This window comes from Scophthalmus maximus, chromosome 3, assembly GCF_022379125.1.
Source record: "Scophthalmus maximus strain ysfricsl-2021 chromosome 3, ASM2237912v1, whole genome shotgun sequence".
NCBI lineage: Eukaryota > Metazoa > Chordata > Actinopteri > Pleuronectiformes > Scophthalmidae > Scophthalmus > Scophthalmus maximus.
In genome coordinates, this window is record NC_061517.1 from 21,000,108 (window position 1) to 21,018,814 (window position 18,707).

The 18,707-nt window shown below is 43.3% G+C and overlaps 1 protein-coding gene across 1 annotated transcript in view; it reads left to right on the forward strand.

Annotated features, from left to right (window-relative positions):
* The window catches only part of lhfpl4a (LHFPL tetraspan subfamily member 4a), a 30,178-nt gene extending 20,935 nt beyond the window's left edge, over nt 1–9,243 (forward strand). The window contains exons 2-4 of the mRNA XM_035646264.2: nt 3,063–3,299; nt 6,591–6,607; nt 7,692–9,243. Coding sequence (XP_035502157.1) covers nt 3,063–3,299; nt 6,591–6,607; nt 7,692–7,745 — 308 coding nt within the window. The 3' untranslated portion in view covers nt 7,746–9,243. The remainder of the gene's footprint in view (nt 1–3,062; nt 3,300–6,590; nt 6,608–7,691) is intronic.
* Nucleotides 9,244–18,707: the final 9,464 nt, after the last annotated feature.

The following is an 18,707-nucleotide window of genomic DNA, read 5'->3' on the forward strand; positions in this document are numbered from 1 at the left end:
GAAAGTGCTAACCACTACACCACCGTGCAGCCTCGACACAAAGACAATGAAGCAAAAACTGCTTCATTTCCACTCAGTGGCAGGTCATTCTGTCAGCGTGCTCTGAGTGAGTCTGGTGGCTTAATTTATTTAATTTAATTCATTGTGTAGCTGTGTGCCTGAAGGCTCAGCTGTCACTCAAACGCAGACGCAGGCCCGCCCACTCAGAGGCTTCTCCCAAGATCCTTTGTCATTACTGTTGGACTTCAATCAATGCATCAGCTAATGAATGTCTTTTTTTAGAAAACTCTGGACAGCGATAGATGACTCAGGAGGGGCGATGCATCTGCCAGTATTGTGTCTACACCCAATTGTTGACCTGTGAGGCTTTCGTGCTGACAGAAAGGATCCAGCTTCATGCGTTCGGCAGACTTTACGGAAACTATTATCCTCCGTGTTACCATACACTCTGCCCAGCATCCTTCACTACACACTTCAAATATTCACAATTGCGTTCCCGATATGGCGATATGGCGCAATCAGCTCCCCGGTGATGCACGCTTTGATAAATGAGCTTAATGGGTTACCACCTTTGTTGGAGTGTCAAAACTGCATGTATGGATTTCCCCACAGGGCTGTGTATGTTCCATGCACTCACTGTAGGTTTCAAATTCCTTCCCTCCCTCTCTCCCTCCGTTGTCTCATGGTGATTAATGAATGCAGTGTGAGCATGTTATTCCACCTTTATAATGTAAGCCCTCACGGGTGTCGTAAACTCAGCAGTTTAGAGAAAAACATTATTAATCATAAAGTGGGGCTAAGTGAGAGTTTATGGAACCACATTAATGAACCTAAATTTGAGTTTTGAGCACAGACACTATGCACATGTAGAAACCAACAGTGAGAAATCAAAAGCTGGACTCACCAAATCTATTTTTGACTTCTCATTTGCCGTTAATAATCCTTCCGATCAATCGGGAATGCTGGAAGTCAGTCAGAATTTTTGTGGGGCCTGAGAGAGGGTCTATAAAATGACTCAATATTAGAAGCTGTGCAGCAGCATCATTTTCTTTTTATCAATTTGAATGGCAAACAACAATTTACACTACAACAGAAAGCATCCAAGAAAACCAACCTGCTGTATGTGAAAGCAGCTTTAGACTATATTAAGCTGTGGACCCTTCACAGAGTCGGAAAGTTGGACAGAAGTGAGCATCGAGTGACAGAAGCTGTGGTAGTTGTTTCCAAGAGAAGTTAATTGGAATTTTTTAGAGATATATCAAATAAAGGAATATGTCGTTTTTCTGTATCCTCATCCACACTTTGTAGCCGTCTCCCCACTGCAGCTAAAAGCTGATCAAAAGTCGCTAGACGTTGCCACGTTTGCACATGCATACGTGTAATGTCATAGTGCTACCTAATATATACAACAGTGTGAAAAAAAGTCAAAACTAAACTGACTAACTAGCTTCATAATATGCTTTTATCTCATCTATTATACTCAAGGTGCTTTCATCTCTTGCTCTAATTTCTCATAGTTTCGTTGTGTTTTGCGCGTTGACTTGGGAACTTTGATCCAGACACTGGAACAACCTCACTAATTTCATTTTCTCTGCGGAAAAAAAAAAGATGTAATTGTCAAGTTTAATAACATAGAGCCCGTTGACAAATTAAGGAAACAATAAATCTTCACACGAACATTTCACAGCTGCTGATTGGTGGACTGAGCATTTGCAGCGGCCGCAGCCACGTCAGAGCACATTCATGCAGCATCTCATTTTTTCGAGGGACACAGATACCAAACCATTAAACACAGGAATACAAAAAAAACAAAAAACGGTATTACATAACCTACATAAGATACAAATACGCAGACACAAACAGCTCGGCTCACCCTCTCCCACACACTCCCACCTAGCCCTCAGATGTTGTACAAGAGAAGGTAGATACAATGCCCCGGATAGTAAATCCTCTACATCAGCATAAAGAGCATTTCTTTAAACAATACACCCACCGGTTTTCACAGGTAGTCAGTCCTTCCCACCCCAGAAAAAAAAAAGGGATTAGTCCTCGAACACTACTGATGTAGCCCTTTAACTCCTCATGAATGTAACACCGGAGATTGACCGACCAATGATAATTTGGTCGGATGAGAAGAAACCCAAACCAGACCTTACTGAATCATTCAAGCATGTGGGGAGGTGGAATTGATTGGAATAAAAAATAAAAAAAACAGTTTTAGTTTTGTTTTGTTTTTTGGACGTCTAACATCGACATTTAACAGCTCAAGCGAAAAGCGTGGCATCAGAATAGAGAACAACATTCATGTAGGTTTAGTCTCTGAAACGAGCCCAGTTAACTGTGCGGATGACCTGTTTTGGTGCAACAGTGTGTCTCGGGATTGGGAACACACTAACACCTATACATGTCGATTATGCAGGCGCTCACAGAAGTGACATGACCAGTATAGCGGCAGGATGGAAGCAAAAACCGCTCAGAAGTGTATGCACTGATTAACTCATATCTACGCATGCATATGAAACACATGCATGCGAAGAATCTGAGCTAAACGTAAAATTCACCTTACACTGGTTTGCCGTTAGATAAAACGATATCTGTCTTGTATTCCTGGATCTAGTATATTGCTTACTGATTCAAGCAGAGCTGAGTTCCCAGCGCATAGATACTGTAAACACCACATTTGCACATGATATGTGAAATATTTCACTTATGTGCACAGAAAAGAATATAACTGCATTATCACTATCAAAAGGATATGAAGAACAAAGACTGGACTAAGTGTGCGATCTTCAGCATTTCTGCTTGGTTGTGGTGTCCTTTGGTATGAAGCAGACCCGCCAACTTTGTAAACATTATCTGGCTCTGTGCAGATTACTTGTGTCATTTTAAAGGACTTCTTGGTGTTCAAGTTAAAACTCTCTAAAGAGTTTTCCTTCTGCTGCAGTCTAAGGCCATCGGTATGCTATTGTACATGGATGTTACATTCCCCTCCGTATTCATACCCCACCTATCCCACTTCTCACCTTAATCCTGCTCCTCCACTCCTCTTTGTGCGCCTGCAGGAGTGTGCCTGGTGCTGGGCTGCATGATCTTCCCTGACGGATGGGACGCCGAGGTGATCCGGGACATGTGCGGGGAGCAGGCAGGGAAATACTCCCTGGGCGACTGCTCTGTACGCTGGGCCTACATGCTGGCCATCATGGGCATCCTGGACGCCCTCATCCTCTCCTTCTTGGCCTTCGTCCTGGGCAACAGGCAGACAGACTTCTATCTTGATGATCTGCAGACAGACAACAAAGGCAAGTAAAGGCGTAATGAAACACAATGCTTAAAATTGGCTTTAACATTTTAAACTAATTGGCAAATTTTACCCTAAACTCAATTTGCCGCCCCTATATGGTGGACGAGCCAGTCCTGAATGAGGCCTTTAGCAACAGAATGTGGTAAAGGGTGGCGCGGATCCCGGAAGTTGGGGTGGTGATTTTTTTTCCGACTCTGAGGTCTTAATTCCAAGTTCGGAGACTATACTGGAACGATAAACCCGACTTCCGGGGTATAATGGAACGCAGGGTAACTATCGGACAATGCCACCTCAGGACTTCCACCCCAGGAAATGTTTTATTTCTACCTTGACTAGCACCCCAGTGGGTCCAAAATAAATACTCATTATTGATGATTAAATAATCGATGACTGGAAGTGCCTGTGAAGAGGATGGTTAGAAATGTAGATAGTTAATCAAATTACCATAGAAAATGTAGGAAAAGCTTACTACAACATCTTAGCCGTCAAAGGGAAACATTTTTTGAACAAATGCACTCCCATGTTGTTACTTAAAATGATCAAAGGAAAAAGAGTACATCACGCCACTTCAGGCAGGGGAACTTGGAATCCCTATCAGCCAGGCCGACACCACTAAGGCAGGAAGCAGACTGCTGCAAAATATGCAACTCAGTCATTCGGAAACACCTTGAAAGCACAAAACTGATTTTTAACTCAATCACCTACCTAAAAGGTCAAGGAGAGGATCCCATGTGGCAACTGTCAAGCAGATAGAAAGCAAAGAGGCAGCCATGATAGCACAGGAAGTTTGAATACGCTCAGCTAATGAGGGGGTTTGGTCTGGGTGGAGCTAATTTGATGCTATGGAGGTGCGTTCAAGAACCAACCGCGTGCAAGGCTGACCTGTAGGTCTGCACACAAGCACAGACACCACCAAAATAACAACACAAAATAATAACAGTTAGCTAACTAGAATGATCAGTCAGTAGAGCACATACCTCCACCAAGGCCCAACAGTCCTCTTAAATTCAATCAACCTGCACCAAATTGTCCAGACAACTCAGAGATATCAGTCTCGGGTTTTCTTTTCATGTCAAGATCCATGAATTATTTCCTGGAAAATTGGTGAATATGTCAAAAAACACACCTCTCATCTCGCACAGTGCCAAAGAACTCATGGATCTGACGCTTCGTCTGAGACAGAATGTAATGGGTTCTTTCCTGAGGGACTTTTGCGCAATCCTTAGTTAAATCCCTAAAAAGAAACAACAAAAACATTGTTTAACCCATTCTTTTTAACATGCACGGTTTTGGCATGCAAAGGTTAAAGACGCCACACTTCCGATGAAAAAGGCATATCAGTCAGTGAACCAGTATGAAATCCGCCCCGGAATCCTTTACTCTGTGGCCGCTGTAGTTCCAGTGGTTGCCATGGTCACCCGGTGGGCCACTGCAGCAAGTTGACAAAGTTGAACCGGCATGAACTGCGATGGCGGCAGCGCAGAGCCCTGAGTGTTCACAAGACCGTGAAGCCACTGCCGCTGCGTTTTGCGTGCAAAGCCGTGGAGGCAGCAGTCGCAGCCGCGCCCTCGGAGAGCACCGTCACTCCAGCCTCATGCTCGCCGCTCGCCAGGCCTGCCTAGTTACACCGGCCTAGTTACAATTGCACGCCGTGGCCCAATGGAGGGGTTTTATTCATTCCATAACAGCCTTAAACATACATTTGATGCTTCGCTGACTTGTAAGAGGGATAATGATACCTCCTTCATTCCCACACCTCAAACACCTGTTCTTACACTATGTCCTGGGTGGGGTATAACACAGGTTTAAAGCGATAGTCGGCCGCTTGAATTGCCAGAATCGGGCCCGGCGCGTTCAAGAAAAATGCCAAACAGTATAGATCATTTAAAAGTAATTAAACACCAGCGTTCATCTCCGACGTCATGGAGGGACCTTTTAAATACCAAGAACTAACCCTTGTTACGGCGATGGCATTTCGATAGATTTAATGATTGTGGCTGCAGGGGTCACTGTTGCTCAGCAAAAGTTATAGAGAGTTGTTATATGTAAAAAGATACTGATGTTTTGCACTATTATACAACTAATGGCTGCTTTTCTACAATCTAGCTAAGTTCACCCGCTGCGTCTCTAATGCCACATTATCATAAACCTAAATATCAATATGAAGGAAAAGAAAGAAAGAGCAGGCAGAGCCCAAGGTGGCTCAGTCATCCCCCCAACTCTCATTTCGTAGACCTTAGCCGCTGAGGCCATTAACACGAACGCACTCGTGACCCGCTGAAAAATGACGGCGCTCCAACCTGACCTCAGTAACTCCAGCCAAATTGCTTTTCGGTGCCGTATTCAAGGGCTCGAGAGTGTCCTCCGGAGGGTTTCTGACATTTTGCATGATGTTGCATCAGGGCAGTTGCGTCGCAACGATTCCGCTGCGTGAACAGAGGCGGAGAGGAGGGAGAGGAACGGCAGACAAAGGCGACGGAGGGGCCAGCACAAGAGACACAATGCAAAACAATGGAAATAAGTCTCCTCACGCAGAGGATTCTGTGTTTGACTTGACTCCGTGGAAGCCAATGTGCGGCAGCACAGAAATCAAACAGCGAGGCAGAAAGAGAAAGACGGAGCGCCGTGCCATAAGACAGCAGTAGACGTCGCGAGGGATCTACAGATAGAGAGCACGATAGAGTAAAGGAGAGTGGAGGAGTGAGAGGAGGAGGCCAAGAGATGAAGAGAGAGAGAACAGTGACACGAGATGTCTCAGTTCTCCGACAATCTATCTCCAGGAGGGTTTCCATGGTAACTGGAGATATTCCAGGGAGTGGGCGTGTCTTTTTTTTCGGTTCTCATCTGATTAACCTCACCGACTGTCTCCGTGGTTTTACACATTTAATGCATCTGATGCTTCGTCAGCTGTGAGAAGTTTCCTTTTTTTTTTTTTCTTCTCCCCCCTCACATATCTTTTATAGAAAGAAAAGATCCTTTAGCTTCCTCATAATGTGATAACCTAAGGGTCGGTGCGTAACAGCAGCCGTTGTCGCAGTACGTGCCAAAGGTAAACGGTAAACTCAAAATCTGTGTTAGGCCAATAATAACATGCAGTGTGTAGAGTGTTACTGTTACTGCAAATATGTGGACATGCATTAATCTTTTCCCCCCCCCCACCACAAAGTATATCTACAATGCTTAACGCTTACGTACGCATATTCACGTTGTTGCACAAATGTGCACTCTTTCTGCTCTCGGCTCACTGTGCCAAATGGCCAACACTCTTGTGCTTTTTCTCTCCTTGCAGATTTTGCTGTGTCAAGGGTAAGTTGACTTTTGCCTTATGCATTTCACGTGCATTATGTTGGTGGCAATATGTAATGCGTGCTGTATTTCGAGCACTGTCCAGTGAAAAGCAAGGCACAGTCACGTTAGCTCATCAGCCGATTGGCTGCTTATTGATCAACAAGTCTTACTAACAGGATGTAAGGTGGCTTACAGTTTTTTCAGTGAAATGAAATATAATAAGATTTTCTTTTGTCTCATGTTGCAATGCCGATTTTGCACATACTGTAACAATGTATGCTAATGGTTTAATCAATTAGTTTTTTGAATTGTAATTCTGTTTTAAAATAAACAGAATAACAGCCATTCCAGACATTCAGGGACAAAAGCCAGCCACAGACAACACCAGGCATCTGTTCAGTGTCTCATGTGCCTCCTTGAAGTATTCAGTGTGTTTTCTTTTGCCTCCTGGTGTCTCTCAAACGTTCTCTCCACATTTTGTAGACCTGTAGAGTGCAAAACAGCTAGCTGATGTTATCCATAAGAACAATTTCTTCCTGTTAAAAGGGAGGTTTTTTTCTCTCCACAGTCGCCAAGTGCTTTGCTCATGTGGGATTTGATTGGTTTTCTTTGTAATATTGTAATATTGACCTCACTATGTGAAGTGCCTTGAGACAATGTATGTTGTGATTTGGCGCTTTTTTTAATAGGGTGATTTTGATGGTGCTTATTTTCTTCTTTAAAAAATGATATTATAGATTAATAATAGAGTGGTTAATGGAATTCACAGTAGCAGTTAAAGTGTAAAATAAAACGATGAAAACAAATCTTGCAGCAACCTTGGCCCATCCTCAAGGCGCCCCTGGGTGCTGCGGTGCCACTGCCCTGTCATTGCACAACAGCATTATTTTTCGAGCTGCACGGCTGCAGTTAGAAAAGCAGGCTGTGTGTCCGGGCCAGGATAACCCCGGTGGCGTCACCGCGACATCACTCCGGTTGCATTGCTTTGTCCTTCAGTGACATGTAAAGCTGGTGGATTTCTTTCCGTTTGTCAAGTTTTTAAGTCTGTGACCAAAGTACTGACATGAAGTTAAATGAGAAACTTCCATGTTGTTTTCCTCAGATTGAAGTCCGGGACAGAAGAGAGCCACGGTACGGAGTGCAGCGTCTTCACTGAGGGCAACGACGCAGCACCTGGACACCTCCTCTCCCCTTTTTTTCTCTTCTTTCATCCACCTGTTACTTTCCCTCTCCTCTCTCGCCTCCTTCTCCTCCCTTCTTCTCTCCTCTCCAATGATCAGGATATCGCCACCAATCCCAATGCAGACACCAAGTGTGCAGGATTCTGTGAGATAGACAAAAAAAACAACAACAACAACAACGACAACGAAACACGCTGGGATAAACTATATTTTGATGAGGACAAAAATTATACCACATTGCACAGTGCATTTAACACTCGGACTTTCCCAACGAATGCCTTTTACGCTGAAGAAAAAATTCCAAGATTTGCGCGAGAAATTCGATCCTTCAGATGAAGAACCATAACGTCCGCCTATGATTTTATGGATTTAAAATCTTGCTATCTAATGACTTTTTGAGTTGGTGTGTTGTTGTGTACGTTCAATGGCTTCAGAGAGCAGATCACTTTTCCTCCTCGTAAAAGAGTCACGACACGGAAACATTTCCGCCCGGGACTTGTATGGTGCTTCATCTAAGGACTTACGAGGAATTTAAAGGAGTTACCCCCCGCCCCGCCATTGCAGCTTTACAGAACCTAACATCTCTGGGAGATTCTCTACCTGTACATACTGAACTATGTGAATAACATTAACCGCTGACAGAAACAGCCGACAACAAAACCTCATCTGACTCTTAATGCATTCGAGTTTGGTGTTTCTACTCTCGGTTTCCTCGTGCTGGAAGAGCACGGGAGTAGGTGCGAACCCATTGCGCTTGTATGACTCCTCACTACTGATTTGGTGGGATTACGCAGGATCGGAATGACACTGATATCTTCCCCGGACATACCGCAGGAGAGCAGAGCACCATGAATCAATGCGTTTCTGTGAGTGATCGCAATTGTTTGACATGGAAAAAGAGATGAAAAAAAGAGATGAAAAAAGATGCGTCCTCTGCATCAGCATGGTCTCAAAACAAGCCCCTTGACTCTAGTATCCCCCCCTGCGATGTAAAGTAAAAATGTCAAGTTGCTGAACTGATTTGCAGCTGTCCAAGATATAGACTTCGAGGTCTGAGTTCTCTACTTTGTAATACCCAGTGTGCAGTTTACTCCAGTTTATGGTCCCAGCATACAGTGATCAGTTTACTCTACAAATGTCTTAAGAGTGCGGGGAAATACGACTGTACACGAGTGGGCCTTCTCTCAGATAGAAGCCCCAAGTGCTGCAGTTAAAGGTGATGTCACTAATATGCCTCTTTGTTGCTCACGGCATAGTCATAGGAATCATACGTGGGGCAATAAAGTTAAAAAGTGCTAAATCACTTCAAAATGTCACATAAGTCTTGGAACCATGCTAGATACACATTTAATGTCATTATAAGCAGGGCTGTAGCCAGGATTTTAGACATACTGATTTCAAGATACCACCCGCAAACCCCAACATTCAGTGGCCAAATAAAAAATGACAAATATATTGGACCTGATGCAAGAACATTTGAAAAACTGTGTTTTGTTGTGGTTTGACGGGTTGAACATCAGATTCCGCATATGTGTCGTGAATCGCTTAATCTGATGTTGGAGATTGGCAGAAAAAACAAGTTTCGCAGTTTAGGTAGCCTTCTTTTAATTATGATTATAGTTTTGTCATGTTACGATATCATCTGAATGGGCCCAAAGCAAAGCGGGTGTTGCATCAACAGAGCAGCGATTTGTGTATGTACCTACTAAAATGAATTTAAAATATAAAAAACAAATATGTACTAATTATTTTGCATTAGGGCCCATTGAGTCAAACAATCCTGGAATCAACCTATACCCACAATCAGTTAGAGCAGATTATTCCCCAGGCTGATAAAACCTCCAAAATTCCCAGAAGAAATGCGGATGACATGATGCCACTGTCGTCGGCTGCATAGCCACTATCCTGGCATGGGGTTAGCCAACATTATTTCTGAAGCGCTCTTATTGTGACACGTCACTAAAACCACCCAGAATTCTGTCGCTCCAACATTCATTTTTTACCTTGATGTAGCACTGAAAGACAATTGACATTAGTGTCATTTGTTGTACTCAAAACACATTGACATTGTCATTCCTACAGGATGTTTGGAACGACCCAATGGAGATTGGCTTGACCAGCCCTCATGGGTTACTTTGACAACTTTTGAAAACCGGGGAGATGCTGCAACTGGCGTTTCCTCTTTTCAATCGCACGGATAGAAAGTAAAAAAAAATACCTGCAAGAACTGTGTTTTACTCGGCTTGACGACACTGTCAGTATGAGGCCCGGCGACTCACCACTCTACCCATTAGCGCAGTAAAAACATCAGCGGCCCCACGACCAATTGATATCACTCCGCTTCGGTGACTTCGCTGTAGGTACGGTTCGAAAAATGTGGCGCGTTGCGGTTGTGCGGTGGCGACAGAGTAATTCAGAGCACAGTGGGGCTCTTCTTCCTCCCAGCGCAGTACTGACGTACTGTAACCGAGCCTCCTAAAGCCCCGAACCTGGGCAGAGTCACCGCGGGGAGAATCAAATGAGCTGTGTAATGAAAGCACACAGTTAATGGTTTCACATGAGGAAGTGGTGTGCTTTGCCCATTTGGGAGGTCGGATCATGCTGTAAAACCCTGAGAGGAAATTGATGATTGAATCCATTTGACCGGGGTATTGGACCACACAAGGTGATCCACCGGCAGCAGTTTATCTACCGGGCCTCATCACAAGGAAACTGCAATCCAGTGAGGGACTGATTACACTGCATTGTGTTTGACTGTAATTTGACACTGTTGTAGGGATGCACTATTGACACATTCATTGTGTTAACAAGCTTAAACCTTGACATATCAGGCAAGACAGTTTTCCTTCCAAAAAAAACTTAACAGCAGTTCAGTTACAACTTGAGACATATAAAAAAAAAGAAAAAAATCAAGAATTTGACTTGTAACACATTGGGCAATTAATGAGCAGATAGCTAGACGCGCGGTGTGTTTTTTTTAGGACGCTAGCTAGCTAACTCTCAGGAAGCTGTGTGCACAGTACTGTATTAAAGGCTCATTGAGGAAATGATCAGCGCCAACACACAGGAGTCGGACGACGCTCTCGCGAATGTGGTCATTGCCGTCACGACACGTCACTCCGCGACATTCCCTGTCAGCGGAGTTTGGGTTTTGGATGAAATAGCGCTGTCGCCGGTTATTTTTCCAAGCTGGGCCTTTAAGACAATATGAAAACAGCCCCTAATCTAATGATGATGTTCATGCAGGTTCTGCACAGACCTTAACCTACATATATATATATATATATATATATATATATATATATATATATATATATATATATGTATCAACCGTCTTAGGGCAGGAACGCTGGGCCCTTCATTCAAGAAAAGTTTCTTTCACTTCAACCTTGGAGGTCTTTGTTCGAGCATTTGAAAAAAACTACATGACAGACGCAGTATTTACAGACCTCATCCATTTGGTATCGCAGGAATTAAGTTTTTTGCTTTTTCGTATGAACATGGTCATTCGAGAAAATCAGTGCACTTGCTGCGACATCAGCATGGTGACTTTTTTTATTTTTATTCTATGTATCTAAAGTTTGCATAAAGCAGGCGGTAAATGTCTCTCATATGGCATATATTGTGATTTTAGACATCGCCTACAGCCCGCGTTTCTCATTTGGGGAATGCTTTCCCGGGCCCAGGACATATTGTATTTTACGACAAATCTTCGAAAAGAAAAATAGTCCAGGTAAAAAGGCCTGATGGCTGAGAGGTCGTGTCAGGCTTCCAAGCATCATTACCTGTGCGATCACTGGTCCGGTTCTCCTCTCCGGCAACGCCGTTCCTGAGGACTTGACGACGAACTGAAAAATACCTTAACAAGGAACTGACAATACCTTAACCCTAATGAGCACATATTTGTACCACTCCAGGTGCCTCTAAGAACTATTGATTTAATTCAGATGTGCTGCAGAACCAGCAAAACAAGTAGTGACACTGTAGGTTTTTTTTCTACTAAAGAAAACGTCTCCTGACCAAGCGCTGAATCGAGATGGATTTTATTGCAGATCTGAGGTCAATTCGGTTTCAACCCGAACAACTGGAAATAAAGGAGAGAAAAAAATTAAGAACAGTTTTCCCCAACTGTTAACCTTTTTGATATGTAGACCTTGAAAAGACAGCAGTTGATTTGCTTACATTTCTTTTTTTTTTAATTTTGCGATTGGACTCCAAGTCAGAATTCACCTCAGTCTTGAACTACAGAACTACAGAACCATCTGAAGACGTGAAAAGAGAATGATACGAGGACACACGAGTCAATGAGAAGTCGTTTTTGGTCTCTGGCAGCAAACAAGATGTTTGTTGACTATGTAAATGTCATTGATGCATCAATGATTTCATCATAGTTTTTTTTTCTATCATGCAATATCATGTATAAAGACCTAATGTTGGGGGCGGGACAGGTACGGGGGGCAAAAATGAATAATGTCCAGTGACTTATGTTATGATAATAGTTGACTTTCTGTTAACTCCTGAAATGCAGATTTTGCCAAAATACCATCGGCTATCATGAGTTGACATGAAAAAAAAAAAAAGAAGAAATAATCCGTTTTTGTTTTGTATAACAAAAGAAAGATATACTGATATTTGTCAAGTACTTCTGATGAGATCTTTGTTTTATGTGTTAACTACAGAATCTTTGCTTTCTGTTATGGATTACTTTCTATGTATTTTTTGGTATGATGATTGTTGTTTCGTCACATCAAACTTAACATCTCCGATTCAGTTGTGACTCACTGATGGACGACTGCTTGTTGAAATCTCAACACCCAAACGCATATGAGTCTCTTTATGAAGTTGCTCGATCGTGGACAAGTGGACAGAGTCTGAAAGGGGCTTGTTGCTTTTCATGGGTTATGATGACATGCTGATTTTGATTTGAATAGTTATAATGTCTATTTAATTCCTATTTGTGCATAGTATTCCAACTCACCATGATGACAATTTCTGTTCTCGAAACACATTTTGAGAGGGTCGAATAAAGATATTTTACATTCAAAAACATTATTCTGACTGAAGGAATGAATCACTTGATAGTGTGGATGACACGATGCTTCGCCACCTCATTTTCTACCAGATGTGTCCTGATGCCTGAATCAATCTTGATACTTGTGGTTGAAAATGGACTATTTATGTAATTAGCAGCATCCTGTTCGGCTTTGGCGATGAGGATGAGTCACGCAAACCAAAAATATCACACGAGGCCACTGTACATAGATGCCCTCGTGTGAGGGTGGCTCAGCCTGAGACCGCCTGTGACTTGGAATCCGCAGCCTGTCACAGTAAGTACCTGTAATTCATCAGTGGGTTCATCCTCTGTGTGGTCTGCCTTCAGCTCCCACCGCACCAGTCACCCAGCAGTGTGATTCACTCAGCTCCGTGTTGTATCCGTTTTTTGAAGTAGGATGAGACTTTGGACACCACAAGGCATGGCTCCACTACAAGGTGCTACTTTTAGAAGAAAAAAAAAACTCAAAAAGGCACACTGCCATTCAAGGTTTGGAACTGAAACTGAAGCGGAAACCTGAAGCCAAACCGGTGACAATCAAAGCACGACTGCAGGCGATGCCAAAGGACAGTGTATTGTTTCATTGAATCAAACAGGTATGAACCACATAACTGCTACAACAGTTTTTTTTTTTTTTTAATTACTATTATTATCTTAAAAAAACACTCTTGCCAATCTAATAGATAGTTTAATTTGGCCTAATCCGATGCCATTTTAGCTACTCAGCGAAGTGAAGTGAATATGACATTTATTCGATGAAATATAAATAATTGAGTATGAAACAAGACATCGACAGCCATGTTAACAGCTCTGTGAGGCTGCACTTTGAGTGAAGTGCATGTGTCAACGTGCTATCATGCTAGATGGGCTGTGCTATATACCTCCTGAGCCCCAACCGACCACATGCTAATGTCAAACAGGTATAGCCTAATGTTTACCATGCTAACCAAGCGAATGTCAACTAACGGGACTAGCCCTGATGCTGAGATCTACCGAGGTTTGAGGATTGCCCATTGGAGGAGTTTATAGGATGTTGAAGAGCTGACGGATGTACTGCTTTGAGACGACAACCTAGCGTGCACAGTGCCAATTCTTTTTACACCAAAACGATTGCGATCCAATAGTTCAGTTGCTTCCCCTTGCGAATGTGTGAGTTGAATTGTTGTACTGCAACTATTTTCCAGATAGAGTAAAGAGTGTGCATGCGTTCTTATGTGCCGTCCGAATGTGTGAATCCAGAAGGTCAGATGTCTTGCACCGGTATGTGTCCACAGTCTCTCTGGCTGGGCTCGCCATCACAGATTTCCTCTAGATTCAATCCAGTTGTTCAGAGAAAAAACACAATCACCACAAATATTGCAAAATAATAAATTATTCGGTTCGCTTCTGTTTTTCAAACATGAGACCTCTAAACAAGAATGTTTTATTTTTGTGACAAGGATATGCTACATTTACAGTGAGATGACTCACTATATAGCATGACATGATTCTGTGTTTTAACGCAAACAATCAAAAATCTTTAATCGTTAAAATTTGCATATCACTTCATAAATTGGTATTTCAGCGTGAACAATGAATAGCCCTCTGTTTCGTATGGGTCTGTGCAACCCATATGAAACAATTTGCTAACTAGCACTAAACACAAAGTAAAGCTAGTGCTGGTGGGAAAGTGGTTAGTTATAGATTATTAAGTTGTGTTGTACAAATGGAAAAATGGGCTTGACCACTATCAAAGATATTACAAATGGGGGGATTTTCCAGTCTGGGCCATAGCGCTGCAACTTCAGAGCTATACTAAGAGATAACAGTCTAACTCTTCTAATTATTTTGGACAATTTACGGGAGAAAGATGTGGAATGACATGCAGCAGACATTAACTGGGGTCAGTGCGAGTCATGGTGGATGCATGAGCAGCCTGGTAACCAAGGTTACGCCTTCTATTGTATGACATCGAAATCTTGAATCACATGATATTGAGTCATGTTTTTAAAGAGGGTCATCATCTAAAAGGACCTAATTTTCCACAAGGCTGCCATTTCATTTTGAATTTGCTTTGACATTCAGTGTAAAGCCAGACTGCATCTTGCTCATCAGTGGTGTGGATGTCTGTGTGGTCCTTTCCTGCTGCCCTACCTACACACTGTTACACTCCAGAGGCAGAGCCTCCTTCACTTGTTTCCGTCCAACCTACCACAGTCAGCGCGTGCTCACGTAGAATCCGCTGACTTCGACCTACCACATTGTGTGACAGACAGTCAGCCATCTATCAAGGCATTTAACTTGTAAGTCTCTCACTCAGCAAATAAGCTGTAAGAAGTTCAGCGCAACTCCTCCAGGATGTGGACCAGAGATGCTGTTTTTTTTTCGGAGCAAACGTGCAAATTACAGGATGTCTAATGAGTGACGTAGCGCGAGTGCATCTACCACGCCAAGTGGTCATGGGATATGAAACCAAAACAATTTACTTCCCTCATTGTTTCAGTTACCAAGCCAGGTCATGCGCTGCTGTCTAAAACAAGGACTCCTGTCATTGACAAAACAAGTGCATGGCTGTCCAATAGGGCGAAGCTATGATAGTGAATTACAACAACAAGAGGTTGTAACCTGTCCAGCACCTACATGAAAAGTAAATTAAAAAAAAAACATTCTTACCTTATCAGCTCAGCTTCCACGTCCGGTTGGTTTTTCCAAGTTGGTCCTTTGTGGCTGTTCCAGCAACAAATCTGCCCTCATTCTCCCAAAGCTTAACCTCTGTCATTTGCATTACCTGGAGGAAAATTTGTGATAAATTTATACTCACTTGTCTTGAAGAAGAAAAAAATCAACAAATAGCTACATGTCTTAATGTGAAAATGCTTAATTCGAAAAAATGCTAACATGCTCACGTATAGTTGGTATGATATTGAAGAGGTTCGCCATTTTAGTTTGGTGTGTTAGTATTAGCCATGGTGGCTAATTGGCACTAAACACAAAGTACTGCTGAGGCTGATTATCAACGAAATCTGGACTAGCTAACAAGGACTACTTGCAATTTATCATCTTAATATTTTGGGACGATAATGTTAAACTCAATACTGGCATATCGTGTTAAGCTTTTGTGGCCTGAAAGGTGCACAACACCTCAACTGTAGAACTGAAAATATTATATACATTTAGAGGTTTGCACTTAAGTAATATACTGAGTGCAAAAACAAACCACTCAAAGCTCCTGGAAGTAGAAGCCAACCTCCGTCTTCTGCGTAAAACACTGACCACCGAGCCACCGAACACCCTGAAAGTGTCGACATGGAGGCGGCTAGCTGGAGTCCCTCGGCCGCCACAAGCTCCTTCCAGTCCCTCGAGGTCCCAGTTTGTTTTCTCTCCTGTCAGAGGATGGTGTGTCGACTTGGTCACTGGCCAGAGGCGGTCCGGAAGGAAGACAGTGTCCACAAACTGTCCCGCGGTCGGTCACACTTCCAGTAATGTCCGCCTGTGGTTGTGTGACAGAGAAACAAAGTGATGTGAGTAGTTTCCTCTATAGGTCAAACTACACCATCTGTAAACATGCAAGACTGGACTCTTCCTGATTTTGCCCTCAGGTATTTGAGAAATGTTTCCAGACTGCACCGATCAGCCACAACTTTAAACCGTTTTCCTGTTTTAATGTTGCGGCTGATCAACGTGTAAATACAGCTTAAAATATGACACTTCTATATTACCTTCTTGGCTCTATTGTAGTCTTTACTTCATGCTATGTGTACTGCAGCATATATACACAGCTAAAAAGCACAGAACGTCCTGGGCAATCCGCGATACTGTTCTTTCCATTCCCTTGCCGTCTCCATATCAAATACCAAAGTCAAAAAGTATAAAAAGTCCTTGTCCCTCCAAGTTTTAAAGCTACAGTGTGTAATATTGAAAAGATCCTATTCACAGAAATTGAATATATTGTCCATAACTATGTGTTCATATACGTATAATCACCCGAACCAATGTTTTTTCGTCAACTTTGGACGAGTTCATTATACTTACATGAGGTGGACCCGACCTTGTCGTAAGTCGCCATGTTTGCTATGTCGTGTTCAATACGGTTGCACAAAACGGTCCAGAATATGGCGCATCGCCTTGAATTTCCAGTGCTGCTGGACACTGTAAATGGAATCAGCGGTGTGCCACCATAAAGTGTCCCCTGTCGGGTGCTCAGTTGGTTGCGGTTTGCAACTTTACCACCATATGCCACCAGAAAAGAACAAAAATTACACACTGGGGCTTTTAGTTTGGAATAATAGAAAACAAAAATAGTACGGGGACCGTAGTATGCTCAAAGTGTTATATTTTTATAATGTCAGGAGTTATGTTTTAAAAATATGTTTAGCTTTAACAGTCAGCATCTGCGGTAGGGAGTGACGTGTAAAAGAGAAACAGGTCAAATGAAGGGTAGGTTGTACTGTAGATAGAAGATAAAGATGCAGAAAACCTGCAAAAGTCCAGCTGGTCAGAGGCCACCGCTGAACCAATCGCTCGTCCTTTTCAGAGCGCCCACGTTGCCTCGTGCGCGGCAAGCGGGGCCCAAAGGTAATATTTAGTGACGCACGGGTACACAGCCAAACTCCAAACAAACCTCGCTCTGAAACAAAAAGTTGGACGCCGGAGCCAAACCAGAGAACAAAACATGTGGAGAAGCTTTTTTTCTCTTCTTCTTTCTCCCTCTCTCCTCTTTCTGCTCAGTATGAGAGACTATAAATATTAGCCGCTGTCTACTGGACAATCACAAGGATGTTATTGGACTGAGCCGTCTGGCGAGATTCAAAGTAGTGAAACCATCCCATTTTGACATAGTCAATTTTATAGAGATTGAAAAAGAGATTGACACATATTCTTCCGGATTGGAAGAGCTCTTTAATTCATTCCGTTTTTTTTCGACAATGTTACACTCAGGGAGTAACATTCACGGATGCTCTCTGTCGCTGCTGTTTGCCTTCTGCCTGTCCCTCGTCCTCCTGTTGAACGACAGACGCTCAGAGGCCTCTCTGTACCACAAAAAAGGTAAGAATCACTTCTGTTCTTCTGCAAAAGTCTTGTATTCTAAGTCATTTGTCCAAACCCAGCCCCTGGGCTCCTCGTTTTTCGCCCTGGGCGCATTAATCAACACTCGCAATGTGACTCATGGCACAATTCGGCCATTAAACCCAAATGGGCTGACCACGGACTTTGTCCTCTATACCCTGACCTTGCATTCGGCCCCCCGTGGGGCTCTTCACAGCAGATCAGTGTGTTCCTATTGATCCCCTCCTCAAGGGGTGACAGACGTACCCCGGGAGGATAGCGCAGCGCAGCCTGCAGGAATGGGAGGGGAACTCGCTGTGGACGAGTAGATTTAGCCATTAATGTGCCTGACCTCTTGCAGCGGGGCTCTATGTATTCCACCAGCGGGACGGACATTCGTGGCCTCTGCAGAGCTTTTTCGACGTAACCTCCTATAAAAAAGACGCCGTCGGGTTTTTCCCCCGGGCAGGGTCCAAACCTGAACAGGGGAGGAAAGCTCGTGAGATACTGTGTGTGACCGTGGTTTCATTTCATCCCCAGGCATCTGCTCGCACAAAGACAAGTTCTACAAACCAGGAGATTCTTTCCGCAGAGGCTGCGACAAGTGCTTCTGTCATGACTTGGGATTCTACTGCTTTGCGTGAGTAGATTATTCACTCTCCGGTCATAATTATTGATAATAATTCAGTTATATCAAGCATCGCCTTTGGGCATTCTGTCATTGTGTCTGGCCCCTGTGAAAACTGTCCTCCCCGCCCCTCTCCTCTCCTCTGTCCCCTGCAGGCCAATGAAGCCCACCTCGTGGCCCCAGAAGTGCCGTCGGGTCAGGACACAGTGCGGTTATACAGTCGTCTATAAA